Raw genomic sequence first — 26,149 nt, 5'->3', positions numbered from 1 at the left:
AAATGTGGCTTTATGATGTTATATGCTTGCAGTATCATAGTACTTCTTTGTATCATCATTTTAGTACCGTGTAGTGTCATTTTCGAAAACACGGCTCCTCTGCGACACGATGCCGTATTGCCGTATATTTCAATAGCATTGCAGTAATAAGATCGTTCATGATCTTAATTCTTACAGCTGAAACGATAATGGCTACATTTTAAAGTAATTATTGTCATGATGGTCTAGTTGAATATAAACTTACATAGGAAAGCATGAAATAAAATATTGTAACATTACAAGTTAACAACAAACATGAGAATTTTCAAAATTATTTTTCATTTTTCGTTATTGCTCTTGGTTTTTTGATGTGCCCGGTTAGAGCATGCGCGTAAGAGGAAATTCCTTTTGGTTGTCAACCTAAACACATGAAAGTTCTGAGGAGGCTGGAACATTATCTGGAATAGTTTCTCAAAACAAGACAATCATGGCGCATTTGCAGATGAAAGAAGGGGAATATACCTCGACAATATATGGACTTGTAAGTGTGTCTTTAAAGTGAGATCAGTTTGGAATTTTTAAAGAAGAAATTAGCAAGTAATATTCAGAATCATCATCATATTGGCATCGTTATCACCATCATCATCGTCATCATTATCATCATCATCATCATGTTCCCCTGATGTCTTGTAATGAAAGATTAGAATGAATTTTCTCTCGATTAAGGGAAGATACATTCAAAGAGATTTAATTCACAATTTTTTTTAGCAAATAAAGATTTAATGAACTTGTTTTCAAAAACGTTTTATAATGATTGCAAGACACTGCTGGTGATTTATTTATTTATTTATTTATTCAGCATTGCAGAACAAATCTAAGAGAAAAAAGAATTCAGTAACAGACTACAGTGTCTCTTACATTAAGAATGAAATAATTTCAGTACTTCTTGTTAACAGAAAACCAACACCATATGCTTAAAAAATGTACCACAACACATGTAGAACTACTACTAGTACTAGTACTACTATTGCTTCTACTGCTACTACTACTACTACTACTACTACTACTACTACTACTACTATGGTTTGTCCATCGGGATCGATGAGGACATCTAGTCATCCTGGGGGTGGGTGGGTTGGGCTCTGTGGGTGCGCAGATGGCTGGTCAGGCCAATCCGCGCCCGGAAGGTTCTGACGCAGTGTGGACACAATATGGTGGTGGCTGTCGGGGACTTGCTGGCACTGCTTTTCCTGGCCTGTCTGCGTTGCTCTGCTGCAGCGATTCTGTTGGCCTCACAGGATTTGGCGCCTTTGTGGACAGCTGAACGCCACTTTGGTCTGTCCATTGCATTCAGCTCCCATGTGTTGTGGCTGATGTTGAAGGCCTTGAGAGAAGCTTTCAGAGTGTCTTTGAAGCGCTTCTTTTGGCCTCCATGGGAGCGCTTGCCATGTTGGAGTTCACCGTACAGCAGTTTCTTGGGGAGACGGTGGTCTGGCATGCGAACTACATGGCCTGCCCAGCGCAGCTAGGCCTGCATCAAGATGGTTTAGATGCTGGGCAAGTTTGCACGAGTGAGCACCTCTGTGTCAGGGATCTTCTCTTGCCACTTTATGCCGAGAAGTTTTCTGAGGCTGGTGGTGTGGAAGTGGTTCAGCTTTTTGGCATAGCGTTTGTAGACCGTCCATGATTCAGATCCATAGAGCAGTGTGGTGAGAACTATGGCCTTGTATACTTGAGCTTCGTCTCCAAGGTGATGCCTCTCCTGTTCTAAACATTCTTATGGAGTCTGCCGAAGGCAGTGCTGGCTTTGGCGAGTCTGGCATTCACCTCGTTGTCGATGACAACTGTGTGAGAGAGTGTACTGCCCAGGTATGTGAACTTGTCCACCGCATTCAGTCACTGCCCATTGATGAAGATGTTTGGTTCAACAAAAGGCTTTCCTGGAGCTGGCTGGTGCATCACCTCAGTCTTCTTTGTGCTGATTGTGAGGCCAAAGTTGTCACAGGCAGCAGAGAACTTGTCTATGCTGTGTTGCATGTCAGCTTCGGAGGCAGCATTGAGAGCGCAGTCATCAGCAAACGGGAAGTCGTTGACGGTGTCTGTCCTCACCTTGGTTTTGTTTTTGTTTTGATAATGTAATTGGCAGAGTGGTGTAGTTGAAAGGAAAAAAGATGTTCCAACTTGAATATTTATGGGTTCCGCACGCCCCCACCCTAGCCCCCATCAAGCAGTGAATGACTTTTCTTCTTTTTTCCAGATAAAAGATCAGCGCTACAGTGAGGCTGTCCAGATTCTGAATCATCAACTGCAGAGTCATCCTCGGGTATGTGTCACACTCATGGTGTCTTGCTGAAGTTATTCTGTTTGTGCCTTTAAGGTCATGTAATGTGTGATGTATTTTTAGCCCCTTTTTTGTGTCAGGGCTTCACACTCTTTCTTCAACTTGATGTGTTTTACTGTTTGGACCTTTTAGTTCAACATTTGTCATGCTACTTTATGTGTGCAGTAGGCTTGACTGTGGGCTGAGAGATTGTGTGGTGTATGTGAAGAGCCTCTGGGTACACAAATTATTTCCAGTTGGATGAAGAAAAACTGTATAAGAATGATATATCAAAATTGATGTATAATAAAAAAAAAAAAAAGTACTTTAATGTACTGTACTGTATTGTTTAGCATTGTACTGTACTGTATTGTATTGTGTTGTAATGACTGTGCAGTCGCGTGCGGCCCTGTCGGTGCTGGCATACACGTACTACCAGATGCAGGACTTTGTCAACGCGTCGGACTGCTACGAGCAGCTGTCAACACTGCACCCCGAGGTGGAGGAGTACCGGCTGTACTATGCCCAGTCCCTCTACAAGGCCTGCCTCTTCCAGGAGGCCATGAAGGTGGCCTGTCAGATCGATCAGCCGCAGTACCAGGGACAGGTCAGTGCTGCACTTCTGCTGGATATCAGTCACTGACAGTGTGCACATACTGTGCTATACACATGCTGTGTGGACGTGCACACACTGAGACGGAGAAACACAGAGGGATGTATGCATATGCAAATAAACACACACATACACCATGTGCACACAGACATACATGCACGGGAACACACAGACACACACACACACAGACACACACACACATGCAGACACAGACATACACACACACACACACACATACACATCAACACACACACACACACACAAACACACACACACACACACACGCATACATATGTATATGCAAGGGAAACACACACACACACACACACACACACACACACACACACATATGCACAGAACAAATCCAATAAAACACAAGACTAAATTACTAGGCCTTTCATAGTCTACACATACAACTTAAATCTAACAAGAGTGTTGGTGATGGTTTCTGTTGCAGATCACCAAACTGCAGGCAGCCATCAAATATGGAGAGGAGGATTTACCAGGTGCTAAGGTAAACTTTACAAGTTTCTTTATAAACATGTATTTGTCTTACAATATCAGAGCATAAGAAACCCCCCCCAGTATTTTTAGTTTGGCTTGCCAGACAGAGCAAAGAATAGAATAAATTCATGATATATACAAGGAAAATAATTTCTGCTGTTTGAATTTCATACACATTGACATACCTTCCTTTGTTATCAGCTCAGTCCTGCACCACAGTCAGGATAGCATTATAGTAAAAAAAAAAATTAAAAAAAAATTAAAAGGAAGGTTCAAGATGACCACTGATATTTAACATTTAATAATAGTCCTCCTTTATCATGGATGTCTATCCTAATTCAATGATTATGTCCCAGTTTGAGCTGGAAGTGAAATAGATGATGCAAGTGATAATGTATTGAGAAACACATTCTCTCTCATAGTCCAGGTTACCTGATACCAGTTTTGTATTGCGAGTCTATGTGTTTTATTTCATTATTTCATCATGACCATTTTTACATGAATTTTCTAACTGTTCTTTCTGTAATGGTAGACTACCCATGTAATATTTTCAGATATGTTGTTTTGTGATTTGTTTGAAAAGGGGCAGAGTTTATCAGAAATGGTGATAAAAGATACTGTTTCTGAAGACAGGAGTAGCTGGTTAAAGTGGTACTCAGAATAGAACGACCTGGTGTATGTGTGTGCAGAGTCTTGTGGAACAGTGTCCCTCAGATGACCCAGACACAGAGATCAACTTTGGCTGTCTGCTGTACAAGGTCATTGCTGGTCTTCTGGCATATCTCTCTCTCTCTGTCTGTCTCTCTGTCTGTCTGTCTTTCACTCTTTCTCCCTGTTTTTCAATCTCCCTGGACTACTCTCTCGCTCTTACTTTGTCTCCCCCCTATCTCTAACTCCTTCTCTCTCACTCTCTGACTCTGTCTCTCTTTCCCCATCACTTTTTCTCTCTACCCTCTAGCTCTCACCCTTACTTCTCTCTCTCTGTCTCTCTCAGTCTGTCTCTTTCTGCGTCCTTGTCTCAGTCTACATGTATACTTCCCATCCCTTTTGTTCCATTTTCTTTTTCTTTTGGATATTTATATTACTGTTCTTTTATCACACAGATTTCTGTATCAATTTACTGGTGTAAGGAAAAATTAAACAGTATTATTTTCTGATACAACAGGAAGGGTAATATGTTGTGAAAAAGTCTTTTGAAACACACCTCTTCCATTCTGCCTACCATTTTATTGACATAAAAAAAAAAAGTTTTTGTTGAACTTCAGGTGGTCATGTGGTGTGTTTGTGTGTGCGCATGTTTGTGTATGGTGTACTTGATGCATATATGTTTATATTTGTATACTTTTTATTGTAAACACCACAAGCTGTCTTTTCTGGGCGGTGTGAACATCAGTCCGCATTATTGTTATTATTATCATTATTATTATATTATTGCATGATGTGTGTTGTGTTGTAACAGGAAGGGCGATACGAGGAGGCATGCCAGAAGTTCTCTGCGGCTATGCAGGTGGTGGGTTACAAGGCAGACCTGTCGTACAACATCGCCCTGTGTCACTACATGATGAAACAGTATGCCCCCGCTCTCAAACACATCGCCGACATCATCGAAAGGGGCATCAGAGAACACCCAGGTATGGACTGGACAGTGTTCAGCTGAGGTGAAAGGGAGGAAAAGGTGCAGTGCCATTGGCTCAGTATTCTTTCTCCTGTCTCTTGGCCCAGCAGTACTGAACACACTGTCAGTCTTAGTCCATGACATGGATTCCCTGTTCAGTTTAAAAAATCACTCTGAAACACATCTCTGTTTTGCTTAGCAGCTTATTGACTAATATGCCTCAGCAACTGGTTGTGTGTGTGTGTTTGTGTTTGATTGCATGTTTGAGCGTGCACAAACTTGTTTGTATGTGGAATGTTGCGTCATTGGTATGTGAATGGTCCTCACATAAACAAGGAGATGAATGGAATGTGGCTGTGTGTTTTCAGAGCTGAGCGTTGGCATGACGACGGAGGGGATAGACGTGCGCAGCGTGGGGAATTCCATGACGCTGCATGAGACAGCCCTGGTGGAGGCCTTTAACCTGAAGGCAGCCATTGAATACCAGCTGAAGAACTGTACGTAGTGTCTGTTTCTCTCATGTGTGTTCAGCACCAGCTGAAGAACTGTGTGTATCTAACCCCTCCCACCATTTCCCCAGTCCTATCTCTTGTCTGTTGAACACCAGCTTAAGAACTGTAATGGTGAATTCAGATAGGCTGCAGAGTGTGCATGTGTGTGTATGGGTGTGTACATGTGCATGTGTGAGTGTGATGTGTGTGTAGGGGTGTGGGTATGGGTGTGTGTATGAAAGTGTGTGTGTAATTATGTGTGTGTGTACATGTGAATGTGTGTATGTGTGCGTGCATGTGTGTGGATGTGTTTGTGTGTGAGTTTCAGTTGTTGATGAATACAAGACACACAATATAGATGTAAGAGCACTTTGTGTGTGACTTACAGTTGATGCTGGAAACAACACATAGATTATATATCTTATGCTGTGTGTGTGTGATGTTCAGTTGATGCGGCGTGTGAGGCGCTGACAGACATGCCGCCCAGGTCAGAGGAGGAGCTGGACGCGGTGTCCCTCCACAACCAGGCCCTGATGAACATGGAGGCGGAGCCCTCTAAGGGCTTCCAGAAGATGCAGTTCCTCCTGCAGCAGAACCCATTCCCTCCGGAAACCTTTGGCAACCTGCTGGTGCTGTACGTCAAGTATGAGGTCAGGGCTCTGTCGGCACACCACCATTTTTGTTTTCTCAGTTTTAGTTTCAAAGAGATATCAGGACCTTGCGGACAGATCCATATATGCTGCACCACAGTCATCTGCTGTAAAGAAAAAAAAGTAAAAGAAAAAAAAAGGCAGCAGATGTCTGACCTTCACAGAAACCCAACATGCTGATCAGGTCTTGAGAGTCTGTTGTAGTTTTGTGTGAAACATAGACATAAAAATGAAATAAAATAATAGGACAAAACAAATAAGTAAATACACCACCATGGTGTGGGTGGGTGTTATTTGACAGGGAATGTTACTGTTACCATCTGTGTTCAGTGAGTTGCTATGTTATCAAAGAGGGGGTGTTATTCTAGCTGTTTGGCAGAGAAGGGCATTGAAGCTGTTGTCTGATGCTTCAAATCAACCCAGAAGTCAATGTAATTCTCAATTGTTGAAGTATTTCACTTTGAATTGTGGGAAAGTTACTGAGAATATAAGTCAGTAATGTTAATTTGCTAAAAAGTATAGGCATATTGCTGATTTTTTGTGTGTAGAGAGAAAGATCAGGTGTTTTTCATGAAACAAATGTTTACAGTTCCCACCAGCCTATCTGTCATTTGTAGAGTAGATCCAGATTTGTTGCAGATGGATATTCCTCATCTGGTAACAGCCACTCACATGTTCACAATGACTCCAAAGATATTTCTAGGGGCTATTGAATATTTTGAGATTAGGGGCAAATGTATTGTCTGACAGGGAATTGCAATAACAAGTTTCACACAGATGTCAGTTGCACAGGACATATTTTAATGGATGTAGAAAGAAGACTTTTTTGTACATCCTGACCCTGTGATTGTGTGTTGACAGTACTATGACCTGGCAGCTGATGTTCTGGCAGAAAACGCTCACCTGACCTATAAATACTTGACACCTGTGAGTATTGTCACCTACACCTGTGTCTTGCACAGTGGCTGTCTCTTCCATGTGTACAAATATTGCCATGTTTATTGGTTTGCTTTCAAAAGAAAATCTAGGATATCCAGTTTAACTTTGGCATTGATTAGAAGTTCAGTACGAAATTCTTCATTTTATTTGCCTTCTTCATCTTCTGTGTTTCTTGGGCTGCTACTCCCACATTCACTTGTATACATATATGAATGGGCTCATACATGTACATTATTGTCTTTATTCTGCCATGTAGGAACCATATTCTGTTTTCTGGGGTGTGCATGTTGGGTGTGTTCTTGTTTCCATAACCGTCTGAAGTCTGACATGGATTAGGGGATATTTAACGTGTGTAGTTAATAATCTCCATGCAAATATACCCATTTGGGGTTCAGGTACAAGTAGGTCTGCACATCTGTTGACCAGTGAGATCAGAAAAATCTCCACCCTTAACCCACCAGGCAATGTATCAAGGATTCAAAACCCAGGACTCTCAGATTGAAAGTCCAGTGCTTTAAGAACTTGGCACGTGTACCCTTCTAAAATTGCTCTAATCTGCATGATAACCTTGTCTTGCTCACGTTGTTGGCTGGTTAGTTGATATTTTTTTTATCAACATGCCATCTGCCTGTTTGTTCATGGGAATCCTCTGTGAATGGAACACAGTAAAACTGTGTGCTGCAAGGGAGATAATGTATTTGAAATTGTTGTGCACCACAGGTGATGTGCAGATTCAGTATGGTGACTGTCAGTCAGTGATGTAACTATTATTGTCTTCACACACACACACACATACATACATACATATATTATGTATCTATATCTATATCAATCTATATATATATATATATATATATATATATATATATATATATATATATATATATATATATATATATATATCTCCCGATCTATCTATCTATCTCTATAATTTCTATACATATTTATCCTATATCTTATCTACATATCTCTCTCTTTCTATCTATATGATCTATCTGTCTGTGTATCTATATATGTCTATCTCTATCTATCTGTATGAAATCAATAAATATATATATATATATTTTTTTTTTTTACACCTTGTATGTCTTCTTGTGTTGTTGTATGCCTTTATATACCATTTTCTGTGTATTGTTTCATGGGAGGCACTTAGAGTCTGTGATATGGGAAGTAAGTGCCATTATGGTATTAGTACTATCTATTGCTGTTTATTGTCATTACATAATCATGATTCAGCTGTGGTTGTTTTGTGGGAAGTAAAGTATCTGATATGACTTTGTAAGTCGTCCGCTTTTATGAATGGTGTAGAGTTCTGGTGTGTGGATGGTGTATTGTGTGAGTGAATGAATGCTACGGTGTGTCTTGGTGACTGAATCGCAGTTTTAGGGGTGACGTGTAAATACGATGTTGATGTGTGGGAAAGCATTGCGGTGAGTGAATGGATGCTATGTCACAGTGTGTGAATAGCATGTTAAGGTGTACAAATGCTGTATTGTCACAACATGTGTTGAGGTGTGTAAAGTGTGTTGTGTGATTATAGAAGTTGTGTTGTTTTTTCATGTAGGAGGCTCAGAAAGCCAGAAAGGTTTGTTCACAGGGTGGGGAGTGGAGTTTGGGGGGACATTTTATGCTGTGGAGATGGAGGAACTGATCTGATTGGTGGTTGTTGCTAACATTGTGTGTGTGTGTGTGTGTGTGTGTGTGTGTGTGTGTGTGTGTCTCCTGTGGGGCGTGTGGCTGTAGCAGTGTTTGGGAGTGGTGGTGGTGGTGCTCACTGTGAATGCTGTCATTTGAACATAGCTGGAGTGAACATGAAGTGTGAATGTGTTTGAATTGAACATATTTGGTAATTAGTCCATTGTCACTGTGTTGGCAATGCAGATCTGGGTCATTCATGTGAAAGAAAAAGTGATAAAAGAGGAAGGTAGATCTTATATCTTTTCTTTCTTAATTTACTTTGTGTGTCTGCATGAATTTGTGTATATGTTTGGGCATGCATTACAGGTATCAGTGTTTTAAGTGGAGTGTGGTGTACCAAGGAGAAATGTACAGTTCTGCCTGTTACATTTGAGAGAGTCAGGAAACAGATATTCCTTCTTTTTTCATGGAACATTTTACATACTTTAAAATTTCTTATGCAGCATTCTTTGTTAAAGCAGATAATTAATTGTCACTTGCTATTGGTGCATGAATTGGAAATGACATGTTTTCAGTTGAGGTAAGAGTTTTGTTTTTTAATGTCATTTTATTATGATTAATATTGGACAAGGGATATTATTTATGTTTCTCTACACATTCTGTTGCTTTTGTTTACTTTGTTTGCCAACATTTTTATTGTTGTTTTCCGATGAATTGTAATAAATGTCATTTCAGCTTCCAAAATAAGACAGTGTGATTGCTTACCCTGTTATACTTTTGAACTGAATAAACCATGTTAAAAAAAAAAAAGTCAGTAGTTTGAGTGACATCACACCAAGGAGATAAAAGCTGTGATCAGTGTGGAAGATGATAGTGATGGTCAGTGTGTGTGACACCTGTGCAGTACCTGTACGACTTCCTGGAAGCAGTGATCACACGGCAGACGTCACCAGAAGAGGCGTACCGCAAACTGGACGAAATGGCCACCAAACAGACAGAGACACTACGCAAACTGACCAAACAGGTCTGTGCTTGCTGTCCTTGCACACACATACGTACACACTCATGCACACAGAGACACATACATACATACATACTTGCATACACGCATAAACACACACACATATGCACATGCAAACTCATACACACACACATATATTTGAATCTATGCTGATTATTCTGTTTTCTTTCATTCCAAACAAAAGAATTCACAATACTTTTGAAACTTGCACTGTAAGTGACAGTGACACCTAGATTGACAGGAAATGTCTTTTTGTATTTCCAGGTCCAAGAGGCACGACAGAACCATGATGACGAGGCGGTGAAGCGAGCGGTGAACGAATATGACGAGGCGCTGGAGCGATATATCCCTGTGCTGATGCAGCAGGCCAAGATCTACTGGGACATGGAGAACTACCAGCAGGTCAGCAGAATCACATTTGCTGTCTGGGAGGGGGTGGGGGGTGGGGTGCTGTGAAAGAATGGTCTCCCATCAACTGCCCCCACAAATGTCATTGGTGCTATTTGATGCAGTGGCTGACAGAAATATCCTTCCTGCCACAGATTTCACAATTCCAGATTCGGAGGTCGGTGTAATCCTGGGGTGGGAAGAGGTTTTATGGTGTCAGATGCTGGCTACAGTGGTTATGTGTTCTGTTGTATTATGTTGTGAAATATGACCCACATGTATGTGGTTCCTCATTCTGGAAGTAACAGATGTAAATATGAACAATAAAGTTACCATTAGACTGTGAAAAACAGGCAGGCAAGAATATGACAAAATTTGATACTGCATGTATTGACATCAGTCAGTGGTGCTTGGTGCGTGTTGGTATATGTGTATTTGTGACAATGACATTGACAAACTTTATTTATTATGTTTCAAATGAACAACAAAAATAAGATGATTTATTTGGTTTCCAGCCCATACCAAAGTAGCGGGCCAGAAAGAATAAAGAAATAATGAATCATACACTGTGAACAAGAACGCATTCACACATGTGGACACTTGCACACTTAACCCCCACCCATGTACACATGTCTCTACACTCCCTCTCCCAATGCTTACTGTGTGTTGACAGGTGGAGAAGATCTTCAGGAAGTCGGTGGAGTTCTGCAATGAGCATGACGCCTGGAAGCTGAACGTGGCCCACGTGCTCTTCATGCAGGAGAACAAGTACAAGGAGGCTGCTGGCTTCTACGACCCCATCGTCAAAAAGAACTACGACCAGGTAACACCATGACAGAGGATGCTTTTTGAAAATGATTTTTTATTCACGCTTATGTGTTTAGACTGGACACCATTCCCTTGCTTGACAAGGATGATGAGGAATTACCCCCAAGCCAGTTAATGTCATGATTGCTTTGCCATTGTAACATCAACAAGACAAATGAAGCAGCCCATGTGAATTTTTTTCAATTGTTTTTAATTGATTTTTCACTAATGTACACAAAAAGCAACATAAGAAACCTAAGAATGAAGATACACAAAACATCATAGGTAAGTTTTACATATAAAGCAGCCCAATAGTTGTTCTAAGTCTGTTGAGGGAGTATCTGTGCCATGCGAGGACACACCTTCCCCCTCCTCCATACCTTGCCAGTATTTGAAGCAGACCTTGATTCTGCAGGTTTCTTCTGTGCTTGTGGGCTGCAACTCCCAGGTTCACTTGTATGTGTGTGAGCTGGCTTTTATATGTATGGCTGATTTTGCCCCGTTATTTGCTGTCATGTTGTCATGGTGTGCTTGCTGGCTATGTTGTTGTTTCTTTAACTGCCAAATGCTGACATGGGATCATTCATCTTTTTTGCCAGGTATCATGCTGATCCCAGCAGACAATCCGATGTTTTATGCTGAAAGCTGCTTGCTAGTAACTATACACACCATGGAGCTTCTTCACCTTTCAAGAAATAAAAATGATAAGAATAACCTTTTTAGCATTATTTTAGTTGACATTTTAACATTAGTTTATTTTCTGTTTGACTGGTCTTAAGAACTGATGGGTAGTGAGCCCTGAAATGGCTATAGATATATCAGTATATAAACAAAATGCTATAAACAGCATGAACTGGTTTGATGTGTGATGACTGTTTCAGCTGCTGAGTGTCAGTGCCATAGTGCTGGCCAACCTGTGTGTATCCTACATCATGACCAGCCAGAATGAGGAGGTCAGTGCATCTTTCTTCTTCATCATGACAGTGATTGTTGTGTTGTGTTGTGTTGTGTTGTGTTGTGTTGTGTGTTGTGTTGTGTTTTGTTGTGTTGTGTTGTGTTGCATCATATTGCATTGTAATTGTATTGGTTTGTTCCTCTTCATTACTAGTCAGGAGGTAAGTGTTTCTTTCTTCAACATGACAGTGATTGTTGTGTTGAGTAGTGTATGTTGTGCTGTGCTGCATCATATTGTTCTGTAATTGTATTGTGTGTCCCACTTCATTACCAGTCAGAAGGAGGTCAGCCTTTCTCCACAGAGACATGATAATAACAATGATCAAATAACCAGTAACAATAAATGAATAGTATTTTTATGTAGCACTGAATCTTGCACAGAGACAAATCAAAGCACGTTCATTCACAAATTTCACACACTAGCATATCTCTGACGCAAAGGGATAGAAGACAAAATGTGTAAATATGAGTAGATAGACAGTTGGAGAAACTGGTCATGACAAGGGAGGGTTTGGAGGGATGATTTTGGAAAGAGGTAGGTTTTAAGGGCTGACTCTAAAGAGCTGAGTGCAGAGATTTTATTAAGCAATAAAAGGAGCTCGTTCCCGATGTAAGGTCCAGAGACAGACAGAGAGAGCTGTGGCTGATTGTGGCATGTTTGAATCTGGGAAGAAACAAAGTGGGTCTGAAGCTGATCCTAGAGAGCAAGATGAAGTGTAGAGGTGAAGGCAGCCACAGAGATGGGATGGGGCAGATTTATGTGTGCATTTCTGACAGAGTGCTGATCTTGTACTTTATATTGCATGAGACAGAGAGTGAATAGCAAGAGAAGAGTGATGTGCTCAAACGAAGACAAAGACAATGACTTATTCTCTACACTTTCCTGACGTACTTGTTGTGGTGCTGTGAAGAGTGCAGTGAGGGGGCTTGGGGAGAGATGGGGGGATGGACAAGCGGTGGGCAAAAGGGGGAGAAAACACACACAGCAGTCAGGCATCCGATAACAACAGACACGTCCATTCATATACACACCTCTGGCCCCACTGTTCTGCAATCCTTTGTCACACAGTGTCTGTATTTTTATCATTATTGTTATCATTTGTCATTAGCCAAAGTGTTCATCTTTCATGGGAAATATAGTTTGGTTGTGAATGAATTTGTACATTGTTATTTTATATGCATTTGTTTACATTTGTATTGTGTGTGCATATGTATATCAGAATCAGATTCAGAGTCACCTTGTTATCTCAGAGAAATTAAGTGTGGTGAAGTCTGTGAAAGATACAGATTTCAAGTATAATAGTAACAATTAATAACACAAAACAAAATCAAAGCAGTCCCGATATTGACAGATAAGTATGCATGTGTATAAACAGGCATACATGTATGGATGAATACATAGTTTTGAAGTCACAAGAAGGGTGTGTGTGTGTGAAGTGTTTGGGGATGCAGGACAGTACCAAGCCAGGAGGTTGTGTGTTTCAGGCAGAGGAGCTGATGCGGAAGATAGAGAAGGAGGAGGAGCAGGTGGCCTATGAAGACCCTGACAAGAAGATCTACCACCTGTGTATCGTCAACCTGGTCATTGGGTACGTACCTCCTCCCTCGGACGGTCCGTCTGCCCCCACTCCAACCCCCAGCTATCCACCCAAAAAAACCAACCTCTTGAGCTTTCACCTTGTGGTCTCTTTTGAGTTTTGGGGAAAAACCCAAACTTTTAAAATCTAGCTCAATGTTAGGGAACGTGAGATTGATGGCCCACAGCGTGGGCTTTTAGAGTTGATTTCATCAAGATTTTGTGCCTTATAAATACCAAAATTTTTATTATTATTATTATTATTGAAACTATGCTTAGTCATGGAGGTTTTGATACTTTTATAAGAAAACATTTCACCTATAATCAAACTTTCGTATTGTCATTGAAATTCAGGTACTTTTTGATATAGATATTTTACCTTTGTTCTGTCCTATTGTCTTCATGTTTTGGGTGCTTTTGATATCAACATTTCACCTGTATTCTCTCCTGTAGTGCACTGAGTTTTATGTACTTTCTGATGTCAGCATTTCACCTATGTACTTTCCCAAAAGCTGTGACTTTTAGATACTTTTTGATGTCAGCAGTCCACATATGTACTCCTATTTCATCTATGTACTTTTTAAAATTACAACATTTCTCCTATGTACTTTTCCATTTGCAATAAGTTTTTAAGGTATTTCAACATTTTCACATATGTACTCTCGTAATGTTACTAGATTATTGTTGGTGTGTTGATGATGGTTGCAGCACGCTGTACTGCGCCAAGGGGAACTACGAGTTTGGCATCTCGCGGGTCATCAAGAGCCTGGAGCCCTACAACAAGAAGCTGGGCACAGACACCTGGTTCTATGCCAAGCGCTGCTTCCTCTCCCTCATCGAGAACATGGCCAAGCACATGATCATGATCCGAGACTCCGTCATCGCTGAGTGCATCCAGTTCCTCGAGTGCTGTGAGAGTGAGTACTCCAGGGAGGAGGGGTGGGGGGGGGAAGGGTTGGTGGGGGAGTTCAGAAGGTGAGGTAAGGGTGGTGCGTTAGGTTGAGTGGTGTGTTTGTGGGAAGGGTGAGTGTGGTGGACCAGGGTAAGAGTCAGGGGTGGGGGCGTTGGTTGGAGGGAGTTGTGAGGGTGGGGTGGTGGTGGTGAAGAGTTTGGAGGTCCTGGCCCATGTAGTACAGATAAGGTTGAATTGGGTTCATGTACTGGGTTCTTCTGTATCGGACTACATGTATGTCTCTAAAGAACACATGACTGTGTGTTACAGTGTGCAGACGTGAGGTGAAGGCGGTGATAGAACAGCCTGACTACATGTATGTCTCTAAAGAACACATGACTGTGTGTTACAGTGTATGGACGTGAGGTGAAGGCGGTGATAGAACAGCCTGACTACATGTATGTCACTAAACATAACTGTGTGTTACAGTGTACAGACGTGAGGTGAAGGCGGTGACAGAACAGCCTGACTTCATGTATGTCACTAAACATGACTGTGTGTTACAGTGTACGGACGTGAGGTGAAGGCGGTGATAGAACAGCCTGACTTCATGTATGTCTCTAAGAACACATGACTGTGTGTTACAGTGTACGGACGTGAGGTGAAGGCGGTGATAGAACAGCCTGACTTCATGTATGTCTCTAAAGAACACATGACCGTGTGTTACTGTGTACAGACGTGAGGTGAAAGCAGTGATAGAACAGCCTGACTTCATGTATGTCTCTAAACATGACTGTGTATAAGAGTGTACAGACGTGAGGTGAAGGCGGTGATAGAACAGCCTGACTACATGTATGTCACTAAACATAACTGTGTGTTACAGTGTACGGACGTGAGGTGAAGGCGGTGATAGAACAGCCCCTCGAGGAAGAGCCCATGCACCCAGGACGCAACACCGTCTCCTATGAATCTCGCCTCCTCAAAAGTCTGCTGCTGCAGCTCAACTGAGGGCCACTGTGTCTGTCTGCTGGCTGTGTGAGAGTGTGGGGTTGGGGGTTCGTGCCTTGCACAGAGCACACATACGCGCACAGTCGTCCAGTCTGCTGTGTGAGGGAAGGAAGCTGGGTGTGTCATTGTTCAGGACAACACAGGGACCAAAATGTGGGTAGTTCAGTGTTCAGACTCGACAGATCTCTGCAACGTGGTGGTTCTGAGGTGGAGGGTTAGTACAGGGGAGGAGGGTCAGTTAAAGAAAAACAAAAATCCAGAAATTATTCATTAATTTATTTATTATGAAATGCTTTGAAACAGTTTGTGAGGGGGAAATAAAGACTGGAAGCAAGAGGACAGTGACGGATAATACTTGACCATGGTAGTACTTGAGCTAACATTCCTTTTTTTTTTCCCCCTCTGGAAAAGAAGTTGTTATTGATGCTGTAAATATAATTCACTGTTGAACTGTTCTGAGAATAAACTTCACTGTGATAATTATCATGATGAGTATGAGCTGTTGCAAAAGCTGTGTGTGTTCCTCAACTGTCCATTTTCACAAGACTGATTACAGGGCTGGGTGCTTGTCTGCCAGGTGACATCAGAAAGGTATTATGTTGTGATTGTATTACTTGATGTCACAATAGATTTCTCCGTGTCAAATTTTGGCGGCTGTCCATGAGGAGAGCACATCGCCACAGTGCAGCATCACCTTTTTATTTCTGTCTGTGCGTTCGTTTTGCAATCAAAGTAGAATTTTCTACAGACTAGCAACCAGTTCACCGTAATGGAGGGGGAGGGGAGAGTAAAAATCCTGGGTTGTATATGGGACTCAAACCCACTGACACTCACTTCCTAGTTGGGTGCATTATCAGTAGGCCACTACACATATGTACATAAAAGAAGGAGTGCAAGTTTGACACAGACACTCACACTCGGAACATACATGCATCATTGAATGCCAACTGTGGGTTTATTGAAAGCAAAACTGCCAGGCATTGTAAAACACAGGCCACAGGCAATGATCAAGTCAGCAAAAAATGAATATCAAAACATGAAGAACAATACATGGTGCACTTCATCATGGAATACCAAGCGTGTAGTTCTAGAAACGTGATGTTTACTATGAAACGTGGACATGCATGCTTTCTTTCTTGGAAATAACATAAAAAAGAGTATAAGATGAGATTCACTCAGAAACTGAGTTAAACAGTGTAGAGTTAATATCCTTCCAGTTAGCAAATTGAAGTCCATCTGTATGTTCTCCCTACACGATGCATCAACACTCTGACCAATGAAAACACCTTTTTTTTTTCAAATTACAAAAATTAAAATGTCTGTCATCAGTCTGAAAAAATGCTCCAATACATTTTTAAAATGAAATCCTTTTACACTATTTAAGGAAGACACAGACAGACGAATCTGGGCAAGATTGTGTAAAATGTCCACAAAAAATATGTTGAAGCATAGAGGGATTAAAATTGACATGTAGAATTGGAATAACTGCTGATGTTGTAAAAAACAACAACACACACACACACAAAATACACACACACACACACACAAACATCCACACACAGACAACATAGGACGCACACATACAAACACACATATGCCCACACACACATACATGCCCACACACACCCACCACACACATACACACAGACAAACACACACTGAGGTGATAAACAATTGTTCAGTGACTAAAGTGGATAATGTCCGCCAACAAATTGCACAGACCTGAGCATGTTCTTTACTTTTGATCAGCTTGCTTTTGATACAACAGTTTATCCCCCATGTTTGCACAACACGACCGCTACCTAACTTTGGGATAATCATCCTTTCTTATAATTTTGATTTACGCTGCATAGAAAAACCATATTTTCAAACATCTGCACAACACTCAAAGTCGATGCCACACTTTGTACTCAGAATTATTTCATGTAAACTGGCATCACTTGATAGACCCCTTTTTTAAGGGGAAATAATAATAACCAAAAATATACTTAAAATGTACAATTCATGGTTTGTCCATGAAAAAATAAAACATATTTTCCACAAATGCTTAAAAATGGACGGAAAATTTTCAACAAACACATTCAGCAGATTGCCCTTAAAAATGTGGTGAAGAAACCTTGGAATGCATTGAAGATGTCCTTCCACCCATCACATCAAATCCCATCAGTGATAACAACAAGTGCAAGAAATGGAATGCAAGTTCATGGAACTGGTTCCCTACAGAGGTTCACTCATCTCTGAAGCAAAATATGCGTTTGTTCTTCTGTTTAACATGTATTCACAATTCTGCTTTTATACTAAACAAAATGTGCACTCCAACCATGTCCTCATCTTGAAGTCTGAGAACAGAAGTAACGAGAGATGTAACAGAATGACATCTGACATGGGAATCACACAGAGCTGTGCATGGGGTAGACATGCATGGGGCAGAAAGAAAGTAACACAGGTACCCATGGGACAGACAGCAACACGGGTACCCATGGGACAGACAGCAACACGGGTACCCATGGGGCACAGTGACACGGGTCCCCCTCACAGTTCCTCACGGGTCTGGGACACAGGTCTGGCCACCTTGAGGTTTTTGCCGGGCACCACCACAAAGTCGTTGGTCTCTGGGTCGAGTCTCACTCTGGCATCGTCCTTCTGCAACACAGCGGTACAGACTGACTGAAATTTTTGAGGATTTTCAGGAACACACAAATTATATTCTTCTTTTTTGAATCGATGTGACAACGACAATCATCATGGCCACCAGGACTGATGGAAAATTTTGATTCAGAGAGTGCACAAAGAAAGGTTTCCCTTTTATGTCTTTGTAAACACTAGTCATGGTATTCCTTCCTGAACATCTGGCAGCATCCACTTTTTTGTCAAATAAATGAACAAGAATACAAGCAAAAAATTTAATTCTCCAGGCATACACACACACACACTCAACTCCATCTGTCCCATCCACAAAGAGAAATCGGTGACCGCGACACCTACCAGAGGGTCATGGTCGTGGTCATCATGCATCACCCCATGACAGGCATCGGTCAGCATCATACACACACGCTGCACTAGGTCCAGGTAGGAGGACCTCTTCTCACGGCCATACTCGCTGACCAGCTCTCTCTTCAGCTCTGTCCTGTAATTCTCTGGTAACCAACACACAACACACTTGCTCAGGGATTCGTCGCCTTGACCAGGGTTAGTTTATAGCAACTTTACTCATGCTCAAACAGGTTCAAACTTTATCTGTGTTGTACCCCTGAAAGTGGAGTATGGCTGCTTACATGGTGGGGTAGAAATGGTCATACACGTAAAAGCCCACTTGTGTATATACGAGTGAACATGGGAGTTGCAGCCTGTGAACGAAGTAGATGAAGAAGAAGAAGATGAATCCGTGTTGTGACATTTGTTTTATTGTGTGTCTTGCTTATATACTGTGACCACGATCAATTTCAAACTAAAAAAAGATTAATACAAAGACGTGCATATTTACACAACATCACATACACATGCACATGCATGCACACAAAACAAGATTTTGTTAACTGTGACTGTGGCATACTGGAACAGAAATTAAAAAATGGAAGCTCTAATAAATTTATCCAGTCTTCACATGTCCTTTTGCCTGCATGAAACAAATTCAAAAACAAAATCAGAACAGAGATCTTGGAAATCAGTATTTAAAAAGGCAACAAATCTTTACAAATGTCTCATTTACTAGATTATTCAAAGGCCTCCAAAGTCCAATCATTAAAAAAAAAAAGAAGTTTTAATACTACCTTATCATACATGCACATACACAAGATATTTCCTTACAATTGATTTAACTTGTTTGTTAAGTGTTCCATATTTTCATTGTTAGAATATAGTAGGCTGTCAAGGTCTGACCAGAGTGTTGAGTTTACGCATAAGTCAGGTATCTCCTTGTTTTTGAATTTCTATTCTTTAAAGCTGGAGTGGCAAAGCATACATGGAACCAACCACATGATTTTATGCCTCCTTGAAACAAACTGAAACTGAACAGAAAACCAAAATGAAACAAAAACCCAAATGTGTGATAAAAGAACATCTTACTGATGATATGTTGGCACGCTGTGTTGATCGTGTCCTGTGAATATTCACTGATGTCGAAGTGGTCGCGTTTACAGACATTGCCCAGGGCCTGAGACACTGCATCCTCCAGCCTGTCTTTGGCGGTGTTCCTCAGCGCTCTGTCCATCACTGGGGCACCACATTCAGGTCATCATCATCATCATCACACACACACACACACACACACACACACACACACACCCTTCATTCCCCCACCCCAATCATACTCACTCACCCACTCACTCACTCATTCCCTCGACCGCTGGGGTCATTGGGGGAACATGAGGCCACGCCGTTCTGTTGGCAGCTGTCGTGAGGAGATCTGGCATCGTCATTTTGGTCCATTCCTTGAAGTTGTCGGACCAGCTCTTCCTCTGCCACCCCTGTCTGTGCCCTTCCTCCACAGTCCTTTGCAGGATGGTTTTGGAGAGGGTGTTATGTCGTATGACATGACCAAACCATGCCATCTTCCATCGTTTGACAGTCGCCAGCAGTGGTTCTTGGGGCCCAACAAGGTTGCTGACCAGGTTCCGCACATAGTCATTGGTCTTGTGCTCCTTGTAGGAGATGTGTAGTAGTCTCCTCAAGCACTTGGTTTCGAATGCTTGGATTCTTCTCTCTGTTTCTGCCATCAGTGTCCATGTCTCACATCCATATAAGGGGATGGAGACCACTAGTGACTTGTAAAGCAGGAATTTTGTGTGGAATCTGATGTTGCTCTTCAGTCTGGCCATTGCTGCTGTTGCAGAATTAATCCTATTTCGGATTTCTGCTGTGCAGGTGCCATCTTTGGACAGGGTTGCTCCCAGGTACTTGAAGCTGGTCACTTCTTCCAAGGGCTCACCATTCATGGTTATGTTGGCACTGATGTTAGTTGTGCTGTTGACCATGACCTTTGACTTCTCTGTGCTGACCTCCATGCTGTAAGCACTTGCTCTTGTAGTAAGTCTGTTTGTTAGATCCTGGAGCTCGGTGTTAGTGCCCCCCATGAGGTCGATGTCGTCTGCGAATCGAAGACTGCAGACTGGCCTGCCGCCAATGGTGATGGAAGTGTGGTGGTCCTCAAGGGCCTCTTGCATGATTCTCTCCAGAAAGATGCTGAAAAGTATTGGGGATAATAGGCACCCTTGCCTGACTCCAACTGTGGTCCGGAAGAATTGTTCTTGTTGATTGTTGAGGAGCACTGCACTGCTGGAATGTTCGTAGAGGGCCTGGATGACTTGAATGAGCCCTTCATCAATAATGAAACAAAAACCCATACACACATGAATGAAAATGGTCTCAAGCTCTATAGGATCAATGTCTAGCCCTGTTCTCATGTTGATCTCACTTTTGAGTTCTTCATCACCTTCCAGCCTGTGCATGTGGTGAAGTCTTCATTGACAGCACCATCATGGTTAAGACATAGAGAGTTGGTCTCTATCCATTCAGTCTGGCTCCATAGTCCATGACAAAGAAATCATTGATGGTTCAGCTGGTGGCGACCTGTTTATATTGAATGGGAAAAAGGCAATATTGAACACATCATAGTCACCCAGCAGCAGAGCAGGGTCTCCTCTGGTAGATGGCCTCATAGTGACTTGACACTGACAGAGCTCTCCCTGCATAAGATCCAGCTGGGGGTGTGACAAAAACTGTGACAGGTGTGGCTGTGTATGGGGACTCAGAATGAGCTGCATGGGAGAAATGCAACTGAAACCATGCAGATGGTGGGGCAGTAACAACAACCCTTCCCCTCCAACCCTACCCCCACAAAAGCACACACACATACAGGAAAGATAAAAAAAAGAAATTGCAAAAAATAAGAAGAAGGAAAATACACACCCTTCATGGTCATCTCACATCCAATGCAGTACATATCTGCAAACAGAAAATTATACTGGTCAAATCAGTCATAAATATTTGAAATGTATAACAATAGTTATAAATCCATTTATATATAGATTGGTATGATGTGTATTGTGATATGTGTGTATCATTTATCATATGTGTGTTTGTATGTGTGTGTGTATTTGTGTGCATTAGCGCGCAAACGTGTGTGTGTGTGTGTGTGTGTGTGTGTGTATTTGTGTGCATTAGCATGTGTGTGTGTGTGTGTGTGTGTGTGTGTGTGTGTGTGTGTGTGTGTGAGTGTGTGAAGAGAAAGGGGGAGACAGACAAAGAGCAATAGAGAGAGAGGTGTGTGTGTGTGGGGGGGGAGCATGTAGATGAGAGAGAGAGAGAGAGAGAGAGAGAGAGAGAGAGAGAGAGAGAGAGAGAGAGAGCAGGATCCTGTTATGACATCTATTTGACCAAATGAATAAGCACTGAAATATATGATAATATGCAAATGCACATATATATGATTTCAAGTGTGACAATGGCATTAAAAAATCCTTCAACTGTTGTCAGATATTAGTTTTAATCCTTTGATATCTCTGATTGCCATTATCAAGCAAACAGACAAAAAACATTATTTCTTGTGTAAAATCTCGTCGGAATTACAACTCATGAACTTCGTAAGTTGTTTGTTTGTACATGTACATGAATGAAATGACTTAAGCTTAAAACGTACAGAAAATTCCAAATGAGCTGCCTGTTGGAGCTTCACTGAACTTGCCCATTCTTGACAAGTCTGCCTACTATACAAGATCAATGTGATTAAATCCAATTACTGTGGTCACTGAAGCTGAACGGGTGGCTCTGGCCTGTGTAAACAATGGAATCTCATTTCCACAACTTCAAACGTACGTCCCAGATTTGAGACAACCACCCCAAAAAGAAAACTTTCACTGTTCCAAATACCTTGATGCATGTCTTTTGGCACTGAGGTTTTCGCGGCGTGAGTCAGGCATGCTGAAAAGACCAGGAGCAGAGGGAAGAGCGAGATCTGAGGTGCCATGGCTGTGGTGTTGTCCTCAACTTGTAGGACTGACGCGACGTCTGCTGATTGCAGGGACTGGCGTCCTCTGGCCGGAAATGTTGTCAGGCTCAGTTCAGGGGAAATAAGTACCGACAACACTATTCTTCTGCTGCAAAAATCACGGTCTCGCAGCTGTTCCACGAAACTTCTTGAAATGTTGATGTGTGAATAAGAGAGAGAGAGAGAGAGAGAGAGAGAGAGAGAGAGAGAGAATTGAATGAATTGAATGCATTTTATTTTCTGAGGGTAATAGAGTAAGCAAAATCAGTAATGCTTTTTTTCATCCAGCCCTCGAAGGGGAAACAGTAACACAAACAAAGGGGGGAATCGTTATATCAGTACAGCATGTATATTATAGTGATGGATACATGAATGGGAATTTGACATTTACAACACTGAATAAATGAGATTAAGAAGAGAGAGATAGATATAAGAGAACACACACACACACACACACACACACACACACACACACACACACACACACACACACACACACACACACACACACACACACACACACACACACACACACACACACACACACAGAGAGAGAGAGAGAGAGAGAGAGAGAGAGAGAGAGAGAGTACAAAAAGTGAAAATTAAGACGGGACAAGATAATGATTAATCAATAAATGAAAAAAAAGACCCCCCCCCAAAAAAAAAAAAAAAAAACCCACCAAAACAAAACAACAACAACAACAACAACAACAAAAAACAAACAAAAAACAACAACAAAAAACAAACAAACCAAAAACAAACAAACAAACAAACAAAGACAACCCAAAAAATAAAACAAAACAAACAAACCAAAACCAAAACCAAAACAAAAACGTGACAAAAAACAACAACAGCAACAAACAACACCCCCCTCCCCCCAAAAAAACAACAACAAAAAACAAAAACAAACCCACAACAAAACAACAACAACAAAAAACAAAAAGAAAACAAAAAACCAACCAAACAAAAAACAAAAAAAACAAAAACAAAAAACCCCAACAACAACAAAAAACAAACAAACAAACAAAAAAAACAACAAAAACACACACACACACAAGAACTAAAATAAGCATGCACATGTTACACTGAAATAAAAACCAGTGCTAGAAATAACGCCATTTAAATAGTTGTAGGAGCAAAAAAGCCGGAGTTTGAAAGAGAGAGACAGAGAGAGACGGAGGCACAAAGATAGACAGAGAGACAAAGACAGAGATGACGAACGTTATATAGATTTATAAAGGAATATACATTACGAAGAGAGACAAGACAAGACAAGACAAGACAAATTCTTTATTTCGAGGATAATAGATAAGCACTGGTGTATTTTTTTACATCCAGTCCCAGAGAGAGAGAGAGACAGAGACAGAGACAGAGACAGAGATAGACAGACAGACAGATAGACAGACAGACAGAGACAGACAGAAAGACAGCATACATGTGTGTGTGGCTGTGCACAACTGAATGTTTTTTTTTAATGGGTTCACTGAACGTGGACCATTTCTGTTGTATTTCATATCAAACTGCCGCGTTGCCTTCTTCGTATTTTTCATGATAATCTTATTCAGCCAGTTTAGTTTTACTGTTGAATTATTTGTTGCTTTTCTTTATCTTAATTTTAGTTGAATATTTTACATTGTGGTATGGGTTTTTAACCCCCCCCACCCCCACCCCCACCCCCGATGACAGTGCCTGGGTTTATGCACAGCTAGAATTATGTCCCCTCTTCCCGTCCCCAACGCCCGCCCCAGCCCCCTTTAAGAAACTATATTATGTTCTTTTAAAAGCAGATGTGGTGTCACTGATGGCGTGGCGAAGATTATCCATCAGTCCGCACACTTTGGCACCACTGTTTTTTGTTGTTGTTTGTCTTCTTGTTGAGTGGGTGTTTTTTTCCACTGAGTTCAAGTTGTTGCTTCCTCACCTCACCTCACCTCTCCCGTAGTCTGGGTTCAGACCGTTGGGGCACCGCTGCTGACCTGGCCACCACCCCTCTCCACTCTTCACGGTTTTCTGATTTCCTCAGGGCGTCACCGAGCGTCAAGCCTGTCCACCCCCGGATGTTGTCTTCCCATCTCTTCTTCTGCCGTCCTCTCCTTCTGCCTCCTTGTACAGAAGGAGGCAAGGAGGCAAGGAGTTGTTGCTTACCTCTTTCATGATTCGATTCAAATCTCATCTAGTCCGTTTAGTGTTACGTACGTGTTCAGATGGGGACCAACAGACACTGTCCAGTCTCAGTGACGGCAAATTTGTGTTTCGCATATCATCAGTGTTTCCTGAGGTGGTGTTGCAGGGCAGTTTCTACCTTTGTCTTACAATAATACCTCGATCAGGGCAGCCGTGCCGAACCGGTCATATTCCGGCACTGCTGTCTGGGGCATGGTGTCATTGGAAGGCGGTGCCCAGTCCCTGATCCTCAGCTCCGCCGTTTTATCAACCGTCCGGCCCAGCAGGTCAGGTACCCATTCACACCAGCAGGTCAGGTACCCGTTCACACCGGGGTGGACTGAGGAAAATGGGGGGTAAAGTGCGACCTTTCCCCAGGACACAACACCACTGATGCCGGAACGGGTCTTCGAACCCTGTCACTGGTGAACACTGGATAAGTCCGGCCAACACCTAACCCGGACTTAGCCACAGGGCCTCGCCAGTTTCTTACCAATAAATCTTTTTGAGTCATGTGGAAGAGTTGTCATCATTGTTGCTGTCATTTATTTACATATTTGATTCTTTAATTATTCATTTATGTTATAAGCTCTCCTTAATGTAAGAGCTTTTTATTACTGTAACCTACATGTGTTTATATTTGAATGTCGTTTTACATGTTTTGAGTAATTTGTAACGAGTGTGGCGGGCGCATGAATATTTGATGCAGCTGAGATTGCCGCGCGTGCTTCTGAGCGAATGCAAATCAGCTAAATGGATTATGTATGTCTTATTTGTACTATATGGGATTTAGCTGTGTGCCACCACACCCAGCGCCTCCTTTTAAAGGACAGTATACATTCTCTTGTGATCTTGTGATTTTTCTGCACCCATTGATTCTTTCCTCCCACAACATTATTGTCACATTTGCTTCTTTGTTTGCGAGCTGGGTATCCCTCGAGAGTCATATCATGTCCCAGATCCGTTCAGTGCTGCCACTGTGCGCACAATCACTCCCAGCAACAAACCGATGGAATAGGGCCCATAGTGCCTGTACAATGGGGATCAGATCAGTCAATGTTGCCAATGCTGTTGATGAAAATAATAGTGCATGCTGATAAGAAGGGGAGAGTGGGCGTGGGAATTTGGGTGTGGGGCTCGAAAACATTCACTTAGTTTGAAATAACATGAGTTTAACAAAAGTCCTCTTTGCGAAAGTCATTGTTCAATTCAGCGCCAAGCCAATCCCCCCCCCCCCACCCCCCACCCCATTCCGACCCTTTTACTTGGATTCCCGTACGTCAAGAATGAGGTGGGACGTAGAGGGAGGGGGCCGGGGGGCAGGGGTGGCGGGTGGGGTGGGGGGAGAGGTAGAAAGTAATAACGGTCTGTTTTGTGTGTGACAAAGCCACATGACCAGCCCTGTCCTCCCCACCCCCGTCTGTCCCTCACCCAGCCACCCTTCTTCCTGTGCCTTGTTCCCACGCTATGGTGCACCCTGTCACACTGCTTCATTCACAAACCTGCACACAGCACGATCCAGTCCTACACCTGTTTCCCCAGTTCACTTGGTATCAGTCAGGTTCCTCAGGATCCACTGACGAGTGTTGAGGGGAGTGAGGAAGGGG

At 42.1% G+C, this 26,149-nt stretch overlaps 2 protein-coding genes across 2 annotated transcripts; one reads left to right on the top strand and one right to left on the bottom strand.

Moving 5' to 3' along the window:
• Positions 1-380: 380 nt before the first annotated feature.
• On the top strand, positions 381-15,878 carry LOC143292112 (intraflagellar transport protein 70A-like). The gene is made up of 16 exons (XM_076602300.1): positions 381-520; positions 2,237-2,302; positions 2,697-2,906; positions 3,370-3,426; positions 4,106-4,174; positions 4,876-5,047; positions 5,400-5,528; positions 5,970-6,172; positions 7,034-7,099; positions 9,654-9,773; positions 10,035-10,172; positions 10,831-10,980; positions 11,846-11,917; positions 13,404-13,507; positions 14,203-14,411; positions 15,270-15,878. Exons 1-16 carry the CDS (start codon positions 467-469, stop codon positions 15,392-15,394), a joined length of 1,944 nt encoding a protein of 647 aa, XP_076458415.1. The 5' UTR covers positions 381-466; the 3' UTR covers positions 15,395-15,878.
• A 458-nt stretch (positions 15,879-16,336) lies between these two features.
• LOC143292111 (uncharacterized) lies at positions 16,337-22,431 on the bottom strand. Its single transcript, XM_076602299.1, has 5 exons — positions 22,262-22,431; positions 21,302-21,337; positions 19,460-19,606; positions 18,380-18,531; positions 16,337-18,037 (listed from the first exon to the last, which is right to left on the bottom strand). The coding sequence occupies exons 1-5, from the start codon at positions 22,356-22,358 to the stop codon at positions 17,927-17,929; spliced, it is 543 nt and encodes a 180-aa protein (XP_076458414.1). The 5' UTR covers positions 22,359-22,431; the 3' UTR covers positions 16,337-17,926.
• Between the last annotated feature and the right edge of the window lie 3,718 nt (positions 22,432-26,149).

Source organism: Babylonia areolata, chromosome 18 (genome assembly GCF_041734735.1).
Source record: "Babylonia areolata isolate BAREFJ2019XMU chromosome 18, ASM4173473v1, whole genome shotgun sequence".
Classification (NCBI taxonomy): domain Eukaryota; kingdom Metazoa; phylum Mollusca; class Gastropoda; order Neogastropoda; family Buccinidae; genus Babylonia; species Babylonia areolata.
Note: the sequence above shows the minus strand (reverse complement) of the source record. Positions and strands in the feature narration are given on the sequence as shown.

What these genes read in the sequence shown, in the direction of transcription:
- LOC143292112 (XM_076602300.1), top strand. Translation starts at nt 467, where the DNA reads ATGGCGCATTTGCAGATGAAAGAAGGGGAATATACCTCGACAATATAT. An exon ending in AGGATTTACCAGGTGCTAAG is followed by an intron (nt 3,427 to 4,105) that starts GTAAACTTTACA and finishes ATGTGTGTGCAG; the next exon opens with AGTCTTGTGGAACAGTGTCC. An exon ending in ATCGTCAACCTGGTCATTGG is followed by an intron (nt 13,508 to 14,202) that starts GTACGTACCTCC and finishes TGATGGTTGCAG; the next exon opens with CACGCTGTACTGCGCCAAGG.
- LOC143292111 (XM_076602299.1), bottom strand. Translation starts at nt 22,358, where the DNA reads ATGGCACCTCAGATCTCGCTCTTCCCTCTGCTCCTGGTCTTTTCAGCA. An exon ending in ATGTGAGATGACCATGAAGG is followed by an intron (nt 19,607 to 21,301) that starts GTGTGTATTTTC and finishes GTGGTGCCCCAG; the next exon opens with TGATGGACAGAGCGCTGAGG. An exon ending in ACCACGACCATGACCCTCTG is followed by an intron (nt 18,038 to 18,379) that starts GTAGGTGTCGCG and finishes GCTGTGTTGCAG; the next exon opens with AAGGACGATGCCAGAGTGAG.